General features: G+C 40.0%; 1 protein-coding gene across 2 annotated transcripts in view; it reads left to right on the top strand.

The window, feature by feature from the left end:
* Positions 1-23,777, top strand: part of LOC134355941 (leucine-rich repeat-containing G-protein coupled receptor 6) — a 369,855-nt gene that overhangs the window by 303,457 nt on the left and 42,621 nt on the right. For both annotated transcript variants that reach the window (XM_063066483.1, XM_063066482.1), the window contains exons 7-9: positions 16,510-16,578; positions 18,568-18,639; positions 22,731-22,802. In XM_063066483.1, the coding sequence (XP_062922553.1) occupies positions 16,510-16,578; positions 18,568-18,639; positions 22,731-22,802 (213 nt within the window). The remainder of the gene's footprint in view (positions 1-16,509; positions 16,579-18,567; positions 18,640-22,730; positions 22,803-23,777) is intronic.

Here is a 23,777-nt window from a genome sequence, read left to right as displayed (position 1 = left end):
GTGAGGAGTGGAGTTGGGAAGCTCCTCTATCTCCCAACTCCTCTCCTCTCCTTCCTCTCTCCACTCAGTCCACTCAGTCCTGATGTAAGATATCAGCCTATAATTGCTTCTCTACCTATTGGTGCTGCTCAGCCTAGAATCTCCTCTACTAAATTATTAAGAACACTTTATTAGGACACCGTAGTGTTGACCTTCTACCTGACATTATAAATGTGAACTGAGGGTGCTTTGGTCGCCATCAAGAGAACAACAACTAGTCCGTTCAGCTATCACAAGTATCCCAGCACTTTTGCCTCTGATTCAACTTCCTCTGATTTAACTTATTCCAGTCAAAATAGACTATGCAATCCAACACAGAATAGATTATGTGACTCAAAACTTGGAGGTGAATCTTTTATTCTATCAATCAATCAATACAACTGTATGTTTTGTTTCTGCAGTATTGCTTTCTTCCTGTCTCCTGGGCTCCCCTCTGCAGATATTTAAAATTCTTTGAAATTTGTTGCGTGCAAGAATCTGTTGTGCGTCAAAATCTTTTTCCTCAATTACAAGTCCTCTGCTATTCATCTCGATGGTTAGTGGTTTAGCAGGAACTATGTCAAACATTCAAGATTAGATTAAACAGACTAATGAAGGAACAGTGGTTGACGGAATATGCGAACAGGGTGGGGGATAAAAGCGATTAGAACTATTTGCTCGAACAGAGTGTAAACATTAAGTATGAACTGATCAATCAGCAACTCTTGTGTAATGCCCATCTTTGCTGACCTCTGCTGGCTTCCCATCTTGTAGGGCACTGAATTAACAATCATGGTACTTACTTACAAATACTACTATGAACTTGAACTCCTCCTTCCAATCCTATGTCACATTCTGCATCTTGTCACCTACCTCACATACTAGTTTTGTTTATTTAGTAACACAGAATTCAATTATCAAAGCATAATTCTGAAGAGGCCTCTTCTCAAATATTATAGCATATGTTTACATATAACAGATATCTATATGATGCATAAGATCATGCACATTGTTGGTGAGTTGAATAAAACAGACATGCTTAATTTAGTAGGTTAAAGGTTTGGCACAACATCGGGGGACTGAAAGGCCTGTATTATGCTATGATGTTCTATCTTTTGTCATCTCTTTGTGTCTCCTTATGTTTTCTGTATTTACTCTGTATGATTGTGCTTCAATGTAAGGAGTCCTTAGCAAGACAGATGTTCCATACCATTACGGCCCTGCTTTCAAAGCATCATCATATCCTGTTTTTGGACATTTTTTTGACACTTCTTCCATTTATTATTTGGTACTTTCTCTAATTTAGTGAAAAGTCCAACCAAGATCAGATGAGTTTATTCTGTGAAGAGTCTCATGTCCCTTAACCTGAGCGTGTTGGAATCAAAACAAAGATTAAAATGGCGCCAATAAGTAGCAAGTCTGCATGCAGCTCCGATGGGAATCTTCAAATTTTCCCGTTTTTGAAAAAACATAAATACTTCAGAAAGCAACATCATTTTAAGATATTTAAAAAGATCTATTAATTCTCAAATCTAGGAAGATCAGCTGATACCGGATGGCAGACTTATGTTGTGAGCACAGGTCTCCTTTAAGAAAACAGAAGCATGGAAGCCGGGCCTGTTTGCAGGTACAATTGAAATGCAGGGGCTTTAGACCCTCACTCCCAACTATCCTGCTGGCAAATGTGTAGACTCTGGAAAATAAAATTGAAGACTTCAGAGCAATATTGCTGTACCAGAGGGTCATCAGTTACTGCTGCGTACATTGCTTCATGGAATCATGGCTCTTCTCCGCCCTTTGGGTGCAGCGCTGCAGCTGCAGAGTTTCACTGTTCTCCGCAAAGACAGGACAGCTCAGTCTCATAAAGGTAGAGGAGGTGGAGTAAGCTTTATGATTAATTCGTCATAAGGCACAGTCGAGCATATTCTCTCGCAGTCCTTCTCACCAGATCTCGAATATCCAGTGATCAAGTTCGTCCATTTTAGCTGCCAGGGGAGTTTTTCACCATCATCTTGGTAGCAGTGTACATTCCGCCTCAGGCCAACATTAGCCTGGTACTGACGAGGTTGAACTCCATGATCAGCAGTCACAAAAATGCATACCCAGATGCCTTCCCTATCGTTGTGGAGGATTTCAACCAGGCCAGCTTGGAGAAGTCTCTGAACAATCACCACCAACATATAATCTGTGGAATCAGAGGAGCCAACACACTTGCCCACTTATATACCACCATCAGGAATGCTTACCATGCCAAACCATGCCCACATTTTGGAAGGTCCGATTATCTGGCTGTGCTTCTACTCCCAGTGTATAGGCAGAGAATAAAAACTGCAGGACCATTGGTGTGGACCAAGAAGGGATGGTCTAGGAAGGTGGAGGATTGTTTCCAGGACTGCTTTGAGTTGGTAGACAGTGCAATGTTCAGTGATTCATCTACAAATCTATATGAATATGTCACAGTTGTCACCAACTTCACCAACACCTGTATGGATCAGTGTGTGTCTTTGAGAACATACTGGATATACCCAAGCCAAAAGCTATAGATGAACCAGAAAATATGTGGACTGCTGAGGGCTAGAACCGTGGTATTCAAGACCGATGATGCAGAACTATACAAGAATGAGAATCAGGTATATTATCACTGGTATGTGACATGAAATTTGTCAACTTAGCAGCAGCAGTTCAATACAATATATAATATAGAAGAGAGAGAAAAAATAAAATAAAAAATAATAATGATGATAATAAATAAGTATATCAATTACAGTACTGTATACGTATATTGAATAGATTAAAAAAACGGGCAAAAAAACAGAAATACTGTACAGTAAAACAGTAAGGTAGTGTCCAAGGGTTTAATGTCCATTTAGAAATCGGATGGCAGAGGGGAAGAAGCTGTTCCTGAATCGCTGAGTGTGTGCCTTCAGGCTTCTGTACCTCCTACCTGATGGTGACAGTGAGAAAAGGGCATGCCCTAGGTGCTAGAGGTCCTTAATAATGGATGCTGCCTTTCTGAGACACCACTCCCTGAAGATGTCCTGGGTACTTTGTAGGCAAGTACCCAAGATGGAGCTGACTAGATTTATAACCCTCTGCAGCTTCTTTCGGTCCTGTGCAGTAGCCCCCACCCCCCCACTGATACCAGACAGTGATGCAGCCTGTCAGAATGCTCTCCACAGTACATCGATAGGAGTTTTTGAGTGTATTTGTTGACATGCCAAATCTCTTCAAACTTCTAATAAAGTATAGCCACTGTCTTGCCTTCTTTATAACTATAAGAAGGACAGAATCTATAGGTGGTATTTGAACTATGCCTAGCCACACAGTCATGTGTATACAGAGAGTAGAGCAGTGGGCTAAGCACACACCCCTGAGGTGCTCCAGAGTTGATCATCAGCGAAGAGGAGATGTTATGACCAATCCACACAGATTGTGGTCTTCTGGTTAGGAAGTCAAGGATCCAATTACAGAGGGAGATACAGAGGCCCAGGTTCTGCAACTTCTCAATCAGGATTGTGGGAATGATGGTATTAAATGCTGAGCTATAGTCGATGAACAGCATCCTGAAATAGGTGTTTGTGTTGTCCAGGTGGTCTAAAGCCGTGCGGAGAGCCATTGAGTTTGCTTCTGCCGTTGACCTATTGTGGCAATAGGAAAACTGCAATGGGTCCAGGTCCTTGATGAGGCAGGATTTCAGTCTAGCCTTGCGAGGGTTCACTCTCTTTAAAGACAGCCTAACATCAGCCTCTGAGACAGAGATCACAGGATCATCAGGTGCAGCAGGGAGATTCACAGCTGTAGCTGTAGAAGTCCAGGTGCAGCCTACGGCAGACTATTTTAAGAGCAATAAAACAATTTCCATTCAAATTAGATATGGGATTGGACTTAGATCAGCTCTGGCAGGGTTTGCAGGCTATTACTTCCTAAAAGAAACTAACATCATGGATGTCTGTGATGCATCACTCCCAGATGTGCTCATCACTTTTTATGCATGCTTCAGAAGGGAGAGTAAAAGTACACCTGTGTGAATCCCTGCAGCATCTGGTGACCCTGTGATCTCTGTCTTGGAGGGGAACGTCAGATCATCTTTCATGAGGGTGAACCCTTGCAAGGCATCAGGCCCTGATGGTGTACCTGGCTGGGCACTGAAAACCTGTACGAACCAATTGGTGGGCGTGTTCATGGACATCTTCAGTCTCTCACTCCTGCAGTCAGAGATTCCAACCTGCTTTAAAAGGGTGACAATCATACCAGTAGGGGTATCACAATAACAACTTTGCACTGAATATCAGTAAGACCAAGGAATTGATGGTGAACTTTAAGCTAAAATAAGCTAAAGGAAGGGGAAGTTGAGGGAACACACAAGTCTCATCGAGGGATTGGCAGTTTCAAGTTCCTAGGTGTCATCATCCCTGAAGATCTACCTTGGGCCCAACATATTGATGAAATAACTAAGAAGGCAAGACAGCACCTATATTTCATTAGGAGTTTGAGACTTGGTATGTCACCAAAGATCCTTGCAAATTTCTACAGGTGTAGCATGGAGAGCATTCAAACTTGTTGCACCACCGTCCAGAATGAAAGGGCCACTGCACAGGATCAGAAAAAGCTGCAGAAACTGGCAACCTCAGCCAGCTCTGTCATGGTCACTAGCCTCTCCAGCATCCAGGACTCCTTCAAAAGCCAATGCCTCAAAAAGGCAGCATCCACCGCTAAGGACCCCCATCAACGCTACCATCAAGGAGGAGGAACAGGAGCTAGAGCCTGAAGGCACACACTTGGTGTTTTAAGAATAGTTTCTTCCCAGCCCCCATCAGATTTCTGAATGGACAATGAATCCATAAACACTATCTCACTACTTGTTTGCTCTTATTTGCACTGCTTATTTAGTATAATTTTTACACATACTTATTATATAGGTCTTTTATGATTATACTCTGCATTGTACTGCTGCTGCAAAACAACAAATTTCATGACATATGCCAGTGATGCATAACCTAATTCTGAGCTACCTGGTGTTTCGTTTCCTTAGGTGGTTTAGGACCTCTTTAAGTTAAAGAGAAACAAGCTTTATGGACATTGTAACCTCTTTATGAACAGGCAGTGAACAGAACGGATAACACTGAGGTACCATGGTAATGTAGCAGTTAGCTACAGAGCTATTACAGCTCTGGGTGATCCAGAGTTTGGAGTTCAATTCCAATGCCGCTAGTAAGAAGTTTGTACGTTCTCACCATGAACCGTATGGGATCCCTTCATCTGCTCCAGTTTCCTCCAACAGTACAAAGATATAGATAGTAGATGGATAGATAGATAGATAGATAGATAGATAGATAGATAGATAGATAGATAGATAGATGGATGGATAGATTGATGGTTATAGATAGATAGATATACCAGCTGGTAGGATGATTGGTTATTGTAAATTCTCTTGTGATTAGGTTAGGTTTAAACAGGAGTGTTGCTGGGCAGTGTTGCTTGTGGCACCAGAAGGGCATGTTGTGTGCTATATATCCAAAATTTTTTAAAAGTGTATGTTAAGAATTATAAGAATGGCATTTAAGCCATGAAATTCTTTATTGGATGTGATTTTATATCCTCCAGTTCTTCTAATTCTCCATTCCTTAAATATTGCCCATGGTACAATTTCTATCAAGAATAAATATGAATGAAATTGGGAGATTGAGGAAAGCACTGACTATAGTGACTATACAAACTGGTCACTTTGTTGGGTACACCTGTACACCTGCTTGTTAATGCAAATATCTAATCAGCCAATCATGTGGCAGTAACAATGAATAAAAGCATGAAGTCATGGTCAAGAGGTTCAGTTGTTGTTCAGACCAAACATCAGAATGGGGGAAGAAATGAGACCTAAGAGACTTTGACTGTGGTATCAGACGACTTTTTTTCAGGAATATGTAAACAATGTTGTTGAGTCTCCACACTTAATCAATTTCCATTACTTAGTCAGATTCTTCCAAAACGTCTAATCTATCTAAATATCCCTTTTGAGATTGAATGACAGAGGCCACACTCAGGATGCCAGAAGTAACTCTCACTGAAAGGCACACTGTCAGTATAACTTGGTTGGGACTGATTCTGTGAAACTCAGACAAAAGTGCAGGGTTCCAGATGTGATGAGTGCAGGATGTGGCCAGCCTCCCTTCCCGTAAGCCCACGCAGCTTTTCACTAAATTACTAATACATAATTCAATGTGCTTTCACATTTCCAGTATCAACTTGTGTATGAATCGTTAACTGCTGTGAATGTAGTCAAACAATTTTCCCTTTATTCAGAAACAGATTTTCACACAGTTAGGAAATCAATGTATTTTATCAAAGCAAACATTTTGCCCTTGAGTGATCTAAGCCATTTTTCCATACATCAAATAAATAAAGTAATTACTCATCAGTCTTGGCCCACTTGTTAAATCAAATGATAGACATCGGAACATCCCTCAGTTTCCTAACAATGTTTTAACTGGGCTCCTTATATGATTTTTAGATCCCTTGCCCTTTTCAGTCCAAAGATAAATTCACAAAGAAGATCAATTGATTTTGCATCCTAGATTTGGCATAGGATTTGGCAACTCAATTTCAGCAGCAAAAAGAAGCAGGTAATAACCCACCCTCTTTTTTAATGTGTTCCCATATTTTTGTGCGGATCTAAAGAATGCAAATATCTGGATGTTTTTCCAACTATAGCTGAAAACATTGCATGTTTTAAATGTGTAAGTTTTTTATGGGAAAATGAAAAATTATACTAATATTTCAGATAAATAGCAACTACCCTAAATATTTAGTGATCATCAAGATAGGTGAGTTCTTCTCAACGTATCTGAAAAATACCCACACAGATAAAAGTAGGCATCTTTCCCTTTGTCCTTGGAGATAAATATTGGCTAAGGAAAAGTAGCTGTCTTCTTGAGGGAAGAGAAAGGATTTTAGTGCACAATAATTGTCCATATTTAAATCACAATCACAAAGAAACCTGCAGATGCCGGGAATCCCTGCAGCACCCAAAGCAGGCCAGGCAGCATCTATGGAAAAAAGTAAACAGCCAACGTTTTGGGCTGAATCCCATCATCAGGACATATTTAAATATTATTTTTTATATTTCATGATACAGTGTAGAGTAGGTCCTTTTGGCCCTTTGAGCCATACCCCGCAACCCCTAACACCCCAGATTAACCCTAATCTAATCATAGGACAATTTAATTATAATAATAATACTTTATTGATCCCAAGTGGGAAATTCTTTTGTTAAAGCAGCAACATTTAGAAACACACTTAGCAGTGTGCAGACTTAACTTATAATAAATACAGGATAATAATAGTGTAAAAATAATAATATAAAAATAATGAACCAATCAGCAATAATAATGTATAAAATGATAAAACTGAAAGTATTGTACTATGTCGCATGTTTACCTGTTGCACAGAGATGAACTGTTGTATATGCTTATTGCATTTGGTAAGAAAGATTTTCTGTAACAATCCTTGTGACAGTGGAGCTGAACGAGTCTGTTTGAAAAGGTGTTTCTTTACTTATTCAATCGATCATGGAGAAGATGTGCCAGATTGTCCATAATGCAAAACAGTGGGGCCCCAATTGAGAGCCTCTCACAGAACACTTGGTTCCTGCTGCATTGACTAACGTTCCTGCAGTTATATTGCTAGAAGTGGAAACATTTTCTGATGATTTCACAGTATTCATTTGCATTTGTAATTGCTCAGAAGCGCCTATACTTCCTTGTGAACATTTGGCATGACATCTAAAATTTTGACAAACTTCCATAGTTGTGTGGGGGAGAGATATTGGCTGGCTGCATCACAGCCTGGTATGGAAACACCGATGCGCTTCAATGGAAAATCGTACACAGAACTAAGAGGATGTGGCCCGGTTCATCATGGGTAAAGCCCTCCCCACCATTGCGCACATCTACACAGAGTGTTGTTGCAGGAAAGCAGCATCCATCGTCCAGGACCTCCACCAGCCAGGTCATGTTCTCTTCTCAATGTTGCCATCAGGAAGAAGGTACAGGAGCCTCAGGACTCACACCACCTAATTCAGGAACAGTTTCCACCTCTCAACCATCAGGCTCTTGAACTAAAGTGGATAACTTCAGTTAACTTCACTTGCCTTTTTTATATTTTTACAATTGAGCCCTGGTTGGCAGATTTTCTTAAGCCTTGTGGTAAATTCTGTCAAATATTTCCCTTTCTTGGAATATGCAATATTTTCTTTGCTTGTTGATATCACAAATACTTAAATGTTTCATATCCATCCATCAGTTGTGTTGTATCCTGCTACTCTGTTTTATATTCTCCCAGCTCTATTGCACCTTTTTTATATTTAATGTTTATATTTTTTTTCTCAGCTCAAGCTGGTAGATAATGAGGTACAGGCATAACTATGCACACTCATTTCTCAATTGCTAGGAACTTTCAGACTATTCCAGTGGTGTTTAGTACCATGACTTCCTGAGATTTACATAAATATGGTTGTGCAGGTGTAATTATTTAATGCTGTTGTGTAGTGTCTTTGGAATGATACCAGTTGTAGATATCACTATTGGGACAATGTATAAGCTACAAATAAACTCTTCTAGGGCTTCCAGCCGGGTACTGTTATCTATTATAACTGATGTTTTGATGACAAACTCTACCATCTTCATCAGGGATAATGCTTGATCATCTGTCCTTTCTTAAATTACTTTCTCCTGGTAAAAATAAATTACTCTTAATGTCAATTCATGAGTTATTTTGTCTTTCATGTAGTTACATTTCTTTTTGTTAAATTACCCTGAAGTTCACCATAGCTTTAATGAAATCATGCAATTTTTGGAAGAGACTGTGTACATTCATATACAAATCTTACTCTTCATACAATTAGAGTGGCTAAATCTCACTTAAAAGGAATTCATAGGAACTGGCACAATTCTCAAATATGACTCACCTCTGTTGTAATAAGCTTGCAGTACTAATAGTAAATTTGGCAAGCACTGCAATACATTATTAAAAGCATCCATTGTCTATTGTGTACAGGAGTCTATCTAAGATAAATATTGCAACCAACTCTAAAAGATAAAAAAAAGTGGTTGAGCACTTATTTTTAAAGTAGAGCTTTGATGTTTTTATGATTATGACAAATAAGTGAATGAACAAAATTTAAGACAGAGAAATAAAAAAAATCAATGAATGCATTGAACCAAGGTAGAGATTACATTATGCTCACTTTTATAAGTCTCTGCAAATTTACTCACAACAAATAAATGCTTTTACTGAAATTTTTACTCAATATAGTGCTTATCAAAACAGTCTGCAGATAAATCTTGCCATACTTGGCAGAAGGTTAACAGTCAATTTTTTTCTAAATCTTCCTGGCCTGCAAGTTATTTTTTTATCAAATATCCAAGGAAAATTTTGTAACCAAAGATAATAATGGGGTTCTGAACCTTCACTATAATGTGACTCTTAAGAATCAAGCAATTTTCATCTGATGGAGAGACTTTTCAGCAAAATCCATCAAAACACAGGAAGGAGAAACCCAGCATGGAAACTTCCTCGCAGTATGGAAGGTCTATAGAGGGCAGTGTCTAAGTTATAAGGCGTATAAGATGTAAACACACTCACTTTGGAACCATTGTAGAAAATAACTTTCTTTAGCTTAAAATACATACAGTTTTGCCATCCACAAGTTTAACTTATATTCCCTCTTTTCTAGTCCTGATGAAGGGTCCTCAACCTAAAACACTTACTCTAGGTTCCCACATGCTTCCAATCGGACACCATTATCCGTGTACTCTGCAGCTTCAGAACTAAACGATTACCACCTGGTGGCACTAATGGCAATCATCATGATGTGCTGGTAATGGCTGGTAATGGCACTCGTCGAAAACTGCATCCCTGCCACAATGGACACTCACCAATATGCTTACCGACAGAACCACCAACTCCCACTCCTTGGTCTAAGTACTGGGTTTTGGATTTTCTAACCAACAGACCCCAGTCAGGATGCACAATGGCTCCTCTTTTCCCGTTATCCTCAACACAGGTGTCCCAAGGCTCACACATGACTGCATAGCCAAAAATCTATGCAATCGCATTATCAAGTTCGCTGACGACACAACAGTGGTGGGGCTCATCACCAACAACAATGAGGTGGCCTACAGAAAGGAAGTGGAAGAACTTGAAGCCGGGTGCAAGGCAAATAACCTCTTCCTCAATGTCAGCAAGACAAAGGGGTTGGTTATCAATTTCAGGGAAATGCACACCGTGCATGCCCCTCTGTACATTGGTGGTAAAGCAATGGAGCTGCAAGCAGTTTCAACCTCCTGGGAGTGTAAATCTCCTACAAGCTTTCATGGCTCCAGAACACATCATCCGTAGACTAGAAAGCTCACTAATGCCTCTGCTTTCTGAGCAGGCTAAAGCGAGCTGGACTGTGCACATTAACCATCACGACCTTCTACAGATGCCATTTGAGAGCATGTAACAAGCTGCATCGCCATGTGGGATGGAAACTGCACTGCGGCAGACCAGTGGGCTCGACAACAGGTAGTTAAAACTGCCCAAACCATCACCAGCACAGCCTACCCACCGTCAAGGATGTATATACAGAAAGATGGCAGCAGGAAAAGGCCAGCAGCATCATGAAGGATCCCATCCAACCTGTTCATGAACTGTTTTTCCCACTCCCATCAGGGAAGAGGTTAAGCAGCAACAACATCAGGACCACCAGACTCAAAATCACCTACTTTCCCCCAGCGCAAAGGGGAGGCAATCTGCAGATGCTGGAAATCCAAGCAACACACACAAAATGCTGGAGGAACTCAGCAGGCCGGGCAGCACCTATGGAAAAGAGTGCAGTCAATGTTTTGAGACAAGAGCCTTCATCAGGACTCAAAACCATCAGGCTGATCAATACCGTCACTCACTAATCCACCCCATCACCCCCCACCACCACTACATCCTTATCAGTGACCCCTCTCCACAACCCCTCAGCACCCTTTGCTCCCCCCCATGCACTGCAACGTAATGCCTACACTCCACACTCCATACCTGCACCGACACAGTCATATGTCCTCCTGCTGCCTAGAAGAGTTTGCCTTGCCAAGACTAACTTTGTCACTTATCATTTCCTGTCAGAGTCACCTTATGTACAGATAATCCTGCATGCAGTGTCACTTTATTTACATACAATCTGTCTATGTACATTATATAATTATATAAGCTAATCTTATGTACACTATTCACGGCCACACTCAAACAGTCACTTGTACATTGCATTTTATAGGATTGTTTTTATGTTTACAGTATTTTTTGTGTCCTTTATACTTATTGTGTACATTTATGTTGCACTGGATCTGGAGTAACAATCATTTTGTTCTCCTTTGCACTTGTGTACTGAGGATTGACAACAGACAATCTTGAATCTGTTCCACAGTTGCTGCCTGACGTACTGAGTGCTTCTGGTGTTTTCTGTTTTCAATGCTTTCAGCTTTTGGACCGAAGGGACCAAAAGAAGTTGCAGAGGGTTGTATAATTAGTCAGCTCCATCTTGGATACTAGCCTACGAAGTACCCAGGACACCTTCAGGGAGTAGTGTCTCAGAAAGGCAGCGTCCATTATTAAGGACCTCCAGCACCCAGGGCATGCCCTTTTCTCACTGTTACCATCAGGTAGGAGGTACAGAAGCCTGAAGGCACACACTCAGCGATTCAGGAACAGCTTCTTCCCCTCTGCCTTCCAGTTCCTAAATGCACATTAAATCCTTGGACACTACCCCACTTTCTTTTTGATATATAGTATTTCTGTTTTTGCACAATTTTTAATTTATTCAATATATGTATACTATATAAAGTATACTGAATAAAATGTATTTTTTAATTTCTTTCTATATTATGCGTTGCATTGAACTGCTGCTGCTAAGTTAACAAATTTCACATCACATGCCGGTGATAATAAACCTGATTCTGATTCTGATTCTGCTATAAGTTTTAGGTTTTTTTTAACAAATTTTTATGTCATATTTATTCTATTATTATTGTACCATGTAATGGTTTATAGATTGCCGTTTCAAACATGAAAAGACAGGTTTGAACTATTTTGAAAAGTAAATATCAGATTCTACCTGGTCTAATTTTATTAGATGAATACACCAGTAAAAAAAGCATGTCGACAGTTCTGACATGATTTTCTCACTCCGTCAACTCCAGGAGAAGTGCAGGGAACAACAGAAACCCCTCTATGTTGCTTTCATCAACTTGACCAAGGCATTCGACCTTGTCGGCAGGGATGAGCTCTTTCAGATTCTCAGCAAGTTCAGCTGTCCCCCGAAACTCCAAAGTATCATCAAGTCATTCCATAACGACATGAGGGCTGCTATTCTGTACAATGGCAGCTCATCAGAACCCTTCACTATTCGTAGTGGAGTCAAACAAGAATGCATGTTGGCCCCAACATTATGTGGCATCTTCTTCTCTCTGCTATTGAAGCACACGTTTGGAATGTCGACAGAAGGCACCTACATGCACACCAAGTCTGATGGGCGGCTGTTCTACCCTGCGCGCCTGAGAGCAAGAACAAATGTGTGAAAGATCTTAATACATGACATGCTCTTTGCCGATGATGCTGCTATAACCTTGCACACCAAATAGAAACTACAAACTCTCATGGACCGCTTCGTTAAGGCATGCAAGGACTTCAGACTTACCATCAGCCTAAAGAAAACAAATGTCCTTACCCAGAATGTAGTGGAGACACCAGTCATTACCATCGACAATTATGATTTAGAAGTGGTTCACGAGTTCAAATACTTGGGGCCAACCATTAGCGACACTCTCCCTCGATGCTGAAATCAATAGGCATATTGGCAAAGCAACATCGATCCTTGCTCGACTCTCCTCACAGGTCTGGGAGAATCCGAAACTTGCTACAAAGACCAAGACTGCTGTGTACAATGCATGCGTTATCAGCACCCTCCTGTATGGTAGCAAGACTTGGACCATCTACTCCAAGCAGGAGAGGAAACTCAATAGTTTTCACCTGCGCAGCCTTCGCTGCATCCTTGGCATCAACTGGAGAGACAAAGTCCCAAACTCTGAGGTCCTCTCCCACGCTGGACTTCCCACAACGTTCACACTTTTAAGACAACGCAGACTGCGCTGGCTGGGCCACGTCCGTCGTATGAAGGATGGTAGACTGCCAAAGGACATCCTCTACAGAGATCTAGCAACAGGCAAGAGGAACGTTGGTAGACCCAGCTTCGCTTCAAGGACCTCTGCAAGCGCAACATGAAAGCCTTAAAAATCAACACAGGGTGCTGGGAGGATACAGCAGATGACCGCAACAAATGGCGAGGTACTCTTCAGCAACACCTACAGCAAAGCGAAAGAGTGATCCTGAGTCAGTTTGAGGAGCGGAGAGTACAGCGGACAGCGGGCAACAGTTCCACGATGCCCTACACTTGCAGCAACCGTGGCAGAGCCTGCCGTTCCAGGATGGGCTTCAATAGCCACAGTCAACGCTGCTCGACAAACCAGTGACTACCAGAGGTGCAGTACCCCACACACACACACACACACACACACACACACCATACACACACACACCATACACACACACACACACACACACACACACACACACACACACACCATACACACACACACACACACACACACACACACACCATACACACACACACACACACACACACACCATACACACACACACACACACACGCACACACACACCATACACACACACACACACCATACACACACACACACACACACACACACACACACACACCACACACACACACACACACACCATACACACACACACACACACACACACACACACACACACACACACACACACACACACACACACACACACACACACACACACACACACACCAGTAAATACGTCACAATGATAGAAAGGCACTGTAGTGTATCTATTCAATACCAGCCATGAATTCAACTTGGTCAGCTTTGACTGACTTTTGATTTTTGCAAATTATTTGTTGTAATTTTAGAACTTGAGGCATCATAGATGAAGGATTTCCAGTTTTCCTTGATACATTTATATTAATTTTGAGAAATTTTATTTAGATATACAGCACAGTAACAGAGCCTTCGGGCCTAACAAGCTACCACCACTCAAATACCCCCTTGTGACAAATTAACCAACTTACCCATACATCGCTGGAGCATGGGATGAAACTGGAGCACGTGGAGGAAACCCATGCAGTCACAGGGAGAATGTACAAAATCCACACAAACAGCAGTGAAACTGAACCTGGGTTACAAGCGCTGTAATAGCGTTATCCTAACTGCTATGCTGCTATGTCACCCAGATAATTAATTTTAAATAATTATTTAAAAAATTGGTGGTGGGAATTTTAGATCAATCTGCTAGAAATTACTCCTGTCGTTGGAATGGAAAATTATTCTGTGGACACTAAAATCCCCTATTGTGTCCAACATCAGTCTATTAATGTTTTCTAATTTTAGTTACATTTCAAGCTACCATTAAATGATACACAAACAACAGGTTGATACATCTGCTTTTCAGTTTGATAAGGATTGCTGTTGCCCAAACCAAATACTATTTCACTATTGTCTATTGAACATTCATTAAAGAGGGGAGTTGTTTTTTACGTAAGAAAATTAAGGAGATAGCACCAGCCAGGTGCTGGAATTCCAACCGTTAAAAGAACTTTATTTAACTGAGTAAATACCTTATCACATATCCTGTTCAATATGCTTATCATTTCCTTTGGTAATTCTTTTGGAACATTTCCTGATAGGTAATTATAAACCCTCACTTCATATGAAGAGCTGTTAAGAGCCTACACATGAAGATTTCTTTAAGCATTGAAGGGGAATGCCCTCCTATACAAGGCAGGGAGACAGAAGATACTTCCATGTTGGAGACAAGCCTAGAGTAAACATAAATCACAAAGTCAAAAATTGTTCTCTGTGCCCCCAATTAATTCCTCTCCACCCTGGCCACAGAATTTTCTTTGTCTTCTCCATACTTTTCATCCTAATCTTTGCCACCTTACCATTTCCACTGATCCATCTTTCCCCAAATCATGTTGCCCCTAACCCAATAGTCAAACAATTATCAGCTATACCCTGCTCTGGTTACTTCCTTTGAATTTTCCCCAAGCATCTTACATTGCCTGAGAACAACACTACGATATTCTTATAAAGTCCTGCTGTTAAGATTGGTAAAACTTTAGTGTTATTGGGTTTAAAGGGTTCTTCCACTAGTTTCAGGCTTTAATCAAATCCTAAAGCTCTTTATTTAGATAGCATTGTTCACTATCATATATAAAACTTATAATTGCACACTTTTACTAAACCAGAGTTTTCCTTTAGGATAGAATTGTGTTGGCAGCAGCAGTTGGACAGCTTGCAATTATGTGACTCCAGGATTTATTAATAATTTGCTGGTGATGATATTTTCATTCTGATATATTGTTTCACACTGCTATCTTGCTTTCTGTGTTGTGAAAAGAGTGGATAAATATGTGGTAAGAGGGAAGATAACCAATAAGCAGGAGACAGTAGGTTCAAAGATTCAGAGCACTGATTAAATTAAAATTCCTGTCTTTTAGATTTATTTTAATGATGTTCAATCCATAAATAACTTGGGTCACAACTGATTTTATTTCACAGCTACATTTAGCAATAACTTTGGGAATTCTAAACGAGCAGGTTAAAATCTATTATTGTTACAAATGCACTTAGATACCATAAATTTCCACCGTCTTAAATAGCACAGCTACCAAATTTTCAATGTTCTGTTAAAATAAAAAGAATTATATGAAAATGTAGAAATGCAAAATTTCATTTCCCCCCGTAACCTATTGCTAAAAGATGCCACAAGTTGTATAAAATATAGTAAATTTGAAGGTAGCGCTAACCTGATATTTGTTTCTACGTAATCAGATTGATATTTAAACATGTGGATACTAATTGAAGCATATTTTTAAAAAATATATCATCTACATAAGTGTATATGCTGTAAAGCTGCTGATTAGTTATAGATAATGAAGATTAATAAGATGTTTAAAATGCAATGTGTCCTATCTGCTTTATCACTGTCATACTGTATAAGTTCAGTTTGAATATTCATGGAATCTATGATATCACTTAAATGGTTGAAGGGTATTTAAGTGTGCCTTTCTTATATGTCAGTTCAAAAAAAATTATTGGTTTTAATGATCAATCCTTATTTATTCAGCTTTTTAAAGCCAAGCAGTAGCATTTTAATGACTAGGTGCAGCTCACAAAAGCACACAACTTATTTGGTCAGCAAGCAATCATTCTCATTTTGTGCCATGATTTTGTCTGCCCAAAGCTAACTACAGGATGGATTATTGCAGAGACTCCAATAATTCTAATTAACTGCACAAAATATGCAATGTCATCAGTAAAGGATTCCCATTTTGTTTTTAACCAGAGACCTGAATTATAATGACTTGGCTGAATTCCCTGTAGCCATCAGAACCTTGAGCAAACTTCAGGAACTGTGAGTATTTTTTAATCAATTATTATGAAAGCAATATCTTGATTTTGGAATTATACCTAAATAGTATCAATAGTAGTAATAATACAATAGTAGTAACAGGTGCTGAATCTATGTAACAATCCTGAAAACAAGTGAGCTTGTATATTTCCAAAATAATGGATCAAAATCATGTCAGTTCAAATCCCACACAAGATATCCACCCACTATATAAGGTAGCAAGGAAAATTGACGGAGGAGGTGGTTATGTCCAGGGAAATGTCCAGATCTATTTGAAAACTACCATTTAATCACGCACACTGTGATAATAAGCAGGTTGCAGCTTATTGTATTATAATGTGTTAATTTTTCAAGGTTCTTCTCATGGTTAGGACCAACAATGAAGAGCTATTGCCTTTTTATACCACAGTGCCAAAGTATTTAATATAGACCCATTTCCTAGAAATTCAAATGCATCATGAAGCATTTTTGCTTTGCATTTACAATTAAATTTTAGAATTATAGAGTCAAAGAATGCTAGAGAAGGAGACTATTCAGCCTATTGAAATCTGCAGGGCTGTTGGCACCCAGTGCCAATTTACTTAGTAAGTGCACTGAAATGCAAAATGTGTCATACTTTCTCAAACAATATTGAGCATCCTGTTAAGCAGAAGACCTATTCCAGTGTTAGAGCACACTGACCTTGAATCATTTGGAACAGCAATTCCTTCAATATGCTAAGTGTGCAAAGATTATCCATCTTAAAATTTGTAAACTTGTACAATCCTTGCCAGGGATGCCTAAAGTTGCTCATCAAAGGTAAGTGGTGTTGGCTGCTATGCCCACCCCACTGCCATTAAAGAGAATATCTGACTTGGAATGGTGCAGTTAGTTCTAAAGGCTGTTAATTTACATGCTGCATAATGCCAGGATATCGGGCACAATGCCTGTGCTTTGATTTTTATTTATTTGTTTTACTGAGATACAGTGTGGAATAGGCCTGTCCTGGCCTTCCAGCCACGCCACCCAACAATCCCCCAATTTAACCCTCGCCTAATCACAGGACAATTTACAATGACAAATTAACCTACCCACCGGTACACCTTTGGACAGTGGGAGGAAACCGCAGCACCCAGGAGAAACCCATGCAGTCACGGGGAGAACATACAAACTCTTTACAGGCAGCTGCAGGAAATGAACCCGGGTCTGTACTGTAAAGCATTGTGCTAATCACTATGCTACTGTGCCACCCATGTGAGTTGCTGAGACCCTAAATATGAGGCACTGGGTGCTATTGCAAAGAAATGGTGTGACTTTGAATAAGTACAAAGCAACAGATAGATCTCCAGTCAAGAGAAGGTTAGGGAAACTCACAAGGAAGAGAGAAACCAAGTGATAGAGGAGTTGGAGAGTTGTAGTTCTGAAAGAGAACCAGTTAGTAAATAATGACAGAGGATACATAAAGTACATTCTCTAAGTCATGCATGTGTATGCAGTGTCCGAAGGATTATGAAAGCATTGTTGGGTAGTAACTGCCCAATGGCACACATGCTTTAAAAATCGCCATTTAAGTTCTATCAACAATAACTCTGCAACAGAATTTCAAGGCATGCTTTTCTTCAAAGGGAATGAATTGAATCTTCTATAGAAGTATAAATATAATGCAGGGAAAATAGAAAGAATGATTTGCATTTCAATTGTGTCTTTTGCATATTTCTGATATTCCTACACACTTTGAGGCTAATTAAATGCCTTTGATGTATAGCTGATGCTGGAAGATAGGAACAGCGACAGCCGAATTTGTTCACAAAATGGTCTCACAGATAACAAAGGGGTAATGATCTGATAATGTGTTTGGCTGATGTTGATTAAAAGGTTAAAAAGCAAGGGAGCTATCATTGGCACCCTGGATTTAATGATAAAAGAACAAATGAAATCTCCCGTAAGGTAAAATAATTTCCACGTTCATATGAACGGTTTAACTAACTGTGTGCATTTCTGTTTGTATTGTAGCGGATTCCACAATAATAATATCAAAGCAATCCCAGAGAAAGCTTTTGTTGGAAATCCACTACTTCAGACAATGTAAGTTTAAATATTATCATCTCCCATTCACTGTTAATTATTCTGTCTCAGTGTTTCATTTTGTAACAGTGTTAAATGCAAAAGCTCATCTGGAAATTCAGCCTTGGGTCCCACACCACCAGGTTCAGAAACCCTTAAACCAACAGACCCAAACCAAAGTGAATTACTTCAGTCTCCTCAACTCTGAACTGATTCCACAACATGTGGACTTACTTTCGAGACCTCCTCAACTCATGTTCTCAGCATTCTTTATGAGAATGAGTAAATGCAGCACAGAGATCCATCCAACCTGGGTTCTCACTACTGACCTGTTATCAGTGCAATTTGAAGTGGGCTTTATTTGTGCTGTAAAAGTCTACTTCTGTGAGAAAGAGCTACGGACAGGACGGTTAGCAGAATTTTCTTTGGTTAGCCGGGTCTTGCTCCTACTTGAGAGGCCATGCATGTATGAACTTTGAAAGTTATCGAAGTGTTTATACATGTGAACATTGCATACCTTTGGCTATCACTACATGCTCAGGTAGCTCTGACACCAGGAAATGAAACTGAAAACTTGCAGATTTTCTTTGGAAATTGACTTTATTTTAAATTACAATTTGAAAGCGTTGCTCTCTATCGCAGAGTCACAAAGTCAACAGCACAAAAACTGGCCCTTCAGCCCAACTGGTCATGGTGGCCGTAGCGTCCTCCCTGCTGGTCCCAGTTGCACATGTGCAGCCTATTACCCTCCACGTACCCATCCAAATGCCTCTTAAGTGTTGTAATTGTTCCCGGTCATCCCCTTTCTCTGGCAGCTCATCCCAGGGACTCACTACACTCTGTGAAAAAATTACCTCTCAGATCGCTTTTAGATCTCTCACAGCTTGCCTTGTATGTATGCTTTCTAGTATTGGATTCACAGCCCTCAGGGAAAAAATATCTATAGCCAACCACTTTATCCATAGCCTTCAGGATTTTATAAACTTATGTCAAGTCACCCTTCATTCTCCTATGCTCCAAAGGGTAAAGATCCAGCGTGTCCAACCTCTCCAATATCTAAGACTCACTTGTCCAGTTCTTTTCCACATAGAAACATAGAAAACCTACAGGCCCTTCAGCCCACAATGCTGTGCCGAACATGTGCTTACTTTTGAAATTATCTAGGGTTACCCATAGCCCTCCATTTTTCTAAGCTCCATGTACCTATCCAAGAGTCTCTTAAAAGACCCTATTGTATCCATCTCCAACACTGTCACCGGCAGCTCATTCCATGCACTCACCACTTTCTGCGTAAAAAAACCTACCCCTGACATCTCCTCTGTACCTACTTGCAAGCACCTTAAAACTGTGCCCTCGCATAATAGCCATTTCAGCCCTGGGAAAAAGCCTCTAACTATCCACACGATCAATACCTCTCATCATCTTATACACCTCTATCAGGTCACCTCTCATCCTCCGTCGCTCCAAGGATTAAAGTCCAAGTTCACTAAACCTATTCTCATAAGACATGCTCCCCAATCCAGGCCACATCCTTGTAAATCTCCTCTGCACCCTTTCTATTGTCTCCACATCCTTCCTGTAGTGAGGTGACCAGAACAGAGCACAGTACTCCGAGTGAGATCTGAACAGGGGCCTATATACAGTAGTTGTAACATTACCTCTCGGCTCTTGAACTCAATACGACAGTTGATGAAGGCCAATACATCTCTCTAGTTTGACAATGTGCTTCCTGTAACAGGGTGTCTGAAACTCTACCCAATACTCCAAGTGTTGTCTGACCCATGATTTACCTAACTACTACATAAGATCCTTACTCCTAAACTCGATGCTCTGACTGATGAAACTACAAGATAATGCAAAAGTCATCAAATCACAATGAAATCCAAAATCTGTAAAAGTCTGCATTGGTTATGAAAATATATCCAGTGAATAAGTAACCTAGGTGAGATAGTGAAGTTTGGACTCATTCCTCATTACATGCTGAGAAGCTGAGCATTTTGTGGAACAGAAATAGATCGGGGTTCGGGAGTCCACTTCCCGGTTCACTTGAGAACCACTGAACGTACACTGGATCCCTCTGACTATAAGCAAAATCCTGCCAACAGTTGCTGTCAGGTCCATGTCTGAGCCGTTGTGTTTGAGTATGTTACCAGATGTAACCAAATCTTATTGAAATACTTGGTAACTTTTAAAAGGAACTAAAGAGAAGAAAGTTGTTTGAAAAAAATATGTAAAGAAAAATCCAATCTTATAGTTCAGTTGACACCCACTATTTTTATTTGTCTCCAAGATCATTCAATTGATATCAGGGTCTGGGAGGAAGCCTATTATTCCAGAGTGGGTGTGGTTAATTTGGGCTCAAATTTAGACCAGCATGAAAGCTAACTTAGAGCTGAGGTTCACAAAATTATGAAGTGGGTCTTGGCAGATGGTAGTTCTCCTCCCTGCCATTGTACTTGAGTGTATTGTTCAAACAAACATAAAGAATTTGAAGCTATCTCAGTGACTGATTGTCTGTCATATTTCTGAACTGCAATTATTGTTGTAAAGAAAGAAACAAAGCATCATACCAGCAACAATGCAGGAGAATGGGGTTAAGAGGGAAATGAATCAGCTATGATGAAATGAGCTGAGTGTCCAGTTCTGAACTTGTGTCTGATGGCAGAAGAATATAATATTGTTTGAGAAATCATCTTTTGTTAAGTGCAGGATAAGCACTGATGAGAGCACCTGGGATAGATCTCACTTTCTTCAAAGTACTGCCATCAGTCTGTAGCATCCACATGAGAAAGCAGATGAGGCTTCTATTTTATGTCTCAGACAGAACCTCTTCACTAGCTTGGAACATCAGCCTAGATTTATGTGTTCAAGTATCTGGAGTGAAACTTAAAATATACACTCAGTGGCCTCTTTATTAGGTATACCCGTACAGCTGCTCTTTCATGCAAATATATAATCAGTCAATCATGTGGCAGCAATTAATTGCAAAAAGCACACTGGCATGGCCAAGAGGTTCAGTTGTTGTTCAGACCAAACATCAGAATGGGGAAGAAACATGATCTAAGAGACTTGGACCTGGAATGATTGTTGGTGCCAGACCGAGTGGTTTGCATATCTCAGAAACTGCTGATCTCCTGGGATGTTCATGCTCAACAGTCTCTGGGATTTACATAGAATGGTGCAAAAAAACCAAAAAAAGCATCCAGTAAGCCGCAGCTCTGTGGACAAAATCCTTTTTTTAATGAGAGAGGTCAGAGGAGAATGGCCAGACTTGTTCAAGCTGGCAGGAAGGTGACAATAACTCAAATAACCACCTGTTACAAAAGTGGTGTGAGCACTTCTGAAGTGAAGGCTACAGCAGCAGACCTTGAACATAAAGAAATGCATTCAGTGCCTGCTTTATTAGGTATCTCCTGTACCTAATAAAATGGCCACTCAGTGTATAATATATATCATTTTGTGATCCAAAAAATAACTTAGCTGGGGAATGTGTTTATTATAGACTTAAGAGCATTTGAAACTGCTCCACACTCAGAGCTAAGTTCACGGATCAACAATTAGCAAATTAATGTTTGCATTTGGCAGAATGGGGGTGTGAACATAACTAAATACCTCTAAGGAATATGCCTTATTTATTTTTCTTGGCAGAAGTAGCCCTCTACACCTAAGAATTATATTTTGTTGTTAATTATTCAATGTAAATAAAATCAATTTGATTATAATATATATAGATTATTTATTTATTGTCACTTAAATATTTTATATAAATATCAGCTTAATTTGTTTTGAACATACCACTTTGAAAGAGCTAACAGATACCTATTAATCACGGGTGTGCTGATGCCATCTAAAATTAGCTTTTACCCCTATACACAAATGTTAGTAGTAGGTAAAGAAAACTGTCTGCCGTCATCTGTTCAAACTGCTAACTAAAACATATGGGTTTCATGTCAGATTGTCTGGCTGGTTTCAATTAATTCTGCAGGCGACTCTCATAGGTTTTGTTATTGAAACCGATTCTACACTATGTTCACATGAGCATAGCAGATGTGAGCTTTGACACTGATTGATGTAGTATGAGAGCTAATCTAAACAATTTACTTCCTTTTTAGTCATTTTTATGATAATCCGATCCAGTTTGTGGGGAAATCAGCCTTTCAGTATCTGCCGAAGCTTCACACCTTGTAAGTATGTGCTGAGCTGCGTGTTCAACTTCCCAAGTTTGGAATACTGACCCAGTAGCTTATGTAATTGCATGCTTGACTCCCAATCAGACTGTAATGGATCCGAGTTTTGGGTGTTTCCACTGGAATCTATTAGGCTTGGTGATTGAGTCTAGTTCTCTTTGGTCTCAACCGATGAGCTATGCAATAGTAAGTCAATCCAAGGCTTGACAATTGAACGTGTGCCTCTTCCTGCCATTTTCATGTGGACTCTGATATTGTCTGTAGAAAAATTTGCAGCACGGAAGCTGTGCAGGACTGACTGTCGATTTATAGATGTTGAGAAAAGCATCAGCATAAAGAATGTAAGAATAACTTTAAAAATAGGTGTTACTATTCCACTTTCTGCTTCTATTGGAACCAGAAGTCAGCAATGCTCACTATTTGATTGAGGTGTAATGGATACCAATGCTACTAAAGAACTAAGTTTGATTTGTTATATTTTGAGGCAGCACAATCGACTGGGTTCTTTCAGCTATGTAGGAACCTAGATGATTGCTTCACATAACTCTTTGAAGGTTTATGCAACATCTCAAAAAGTGCAATGCTTTTAACATTTTTGTCAGACTTAACTTGCAGCATGTGAATAATAACCAGGGAAGAGTAAGTTACTCATATTTGGCTTTGTATTGTGCACATTCCTGTGGAGTATTCTGCTTTCATGCCTTGCTGTGATGTAAGGATATAACCGAATGTTACAAGGATGCAACCATTGTTGGTAGAATCTCAGGTGGTGACAAGAGGGCATACAGGAGTGAGATATGCCAACTAGTGGAGTGGTGTCACAGCAACAACCTGGCACTCAACGTCAGTAAGACGAAAAAGCTGATTGTGGACTTCAGGAAGGGTAAGACGAAGGAATACATACTAATCCTCATAGAGGGATCAGAAGTGGAGAGAGTGAGCAGCTTCAAGTTCCTAGGTGTCAAGGTCTCT

Source organism: Mobula hypostoma, chromosome 13, assembly GCF_963921235.1.
Source record: "Mobula hypostoma chromosome 13, sMobHyp1.1, whole genome shotgun sequence".
NCBI lineage: Eukaryota > Metazoa > Chordata > Chondrichthyes > Myliobatiformes > Myliobatidae > Mobula > Mobula hypostoma.
Note: the sequence above shows the minus strand (reverse complement) of the source record. Positions and strands in the feature narration are given on the sequence as shown.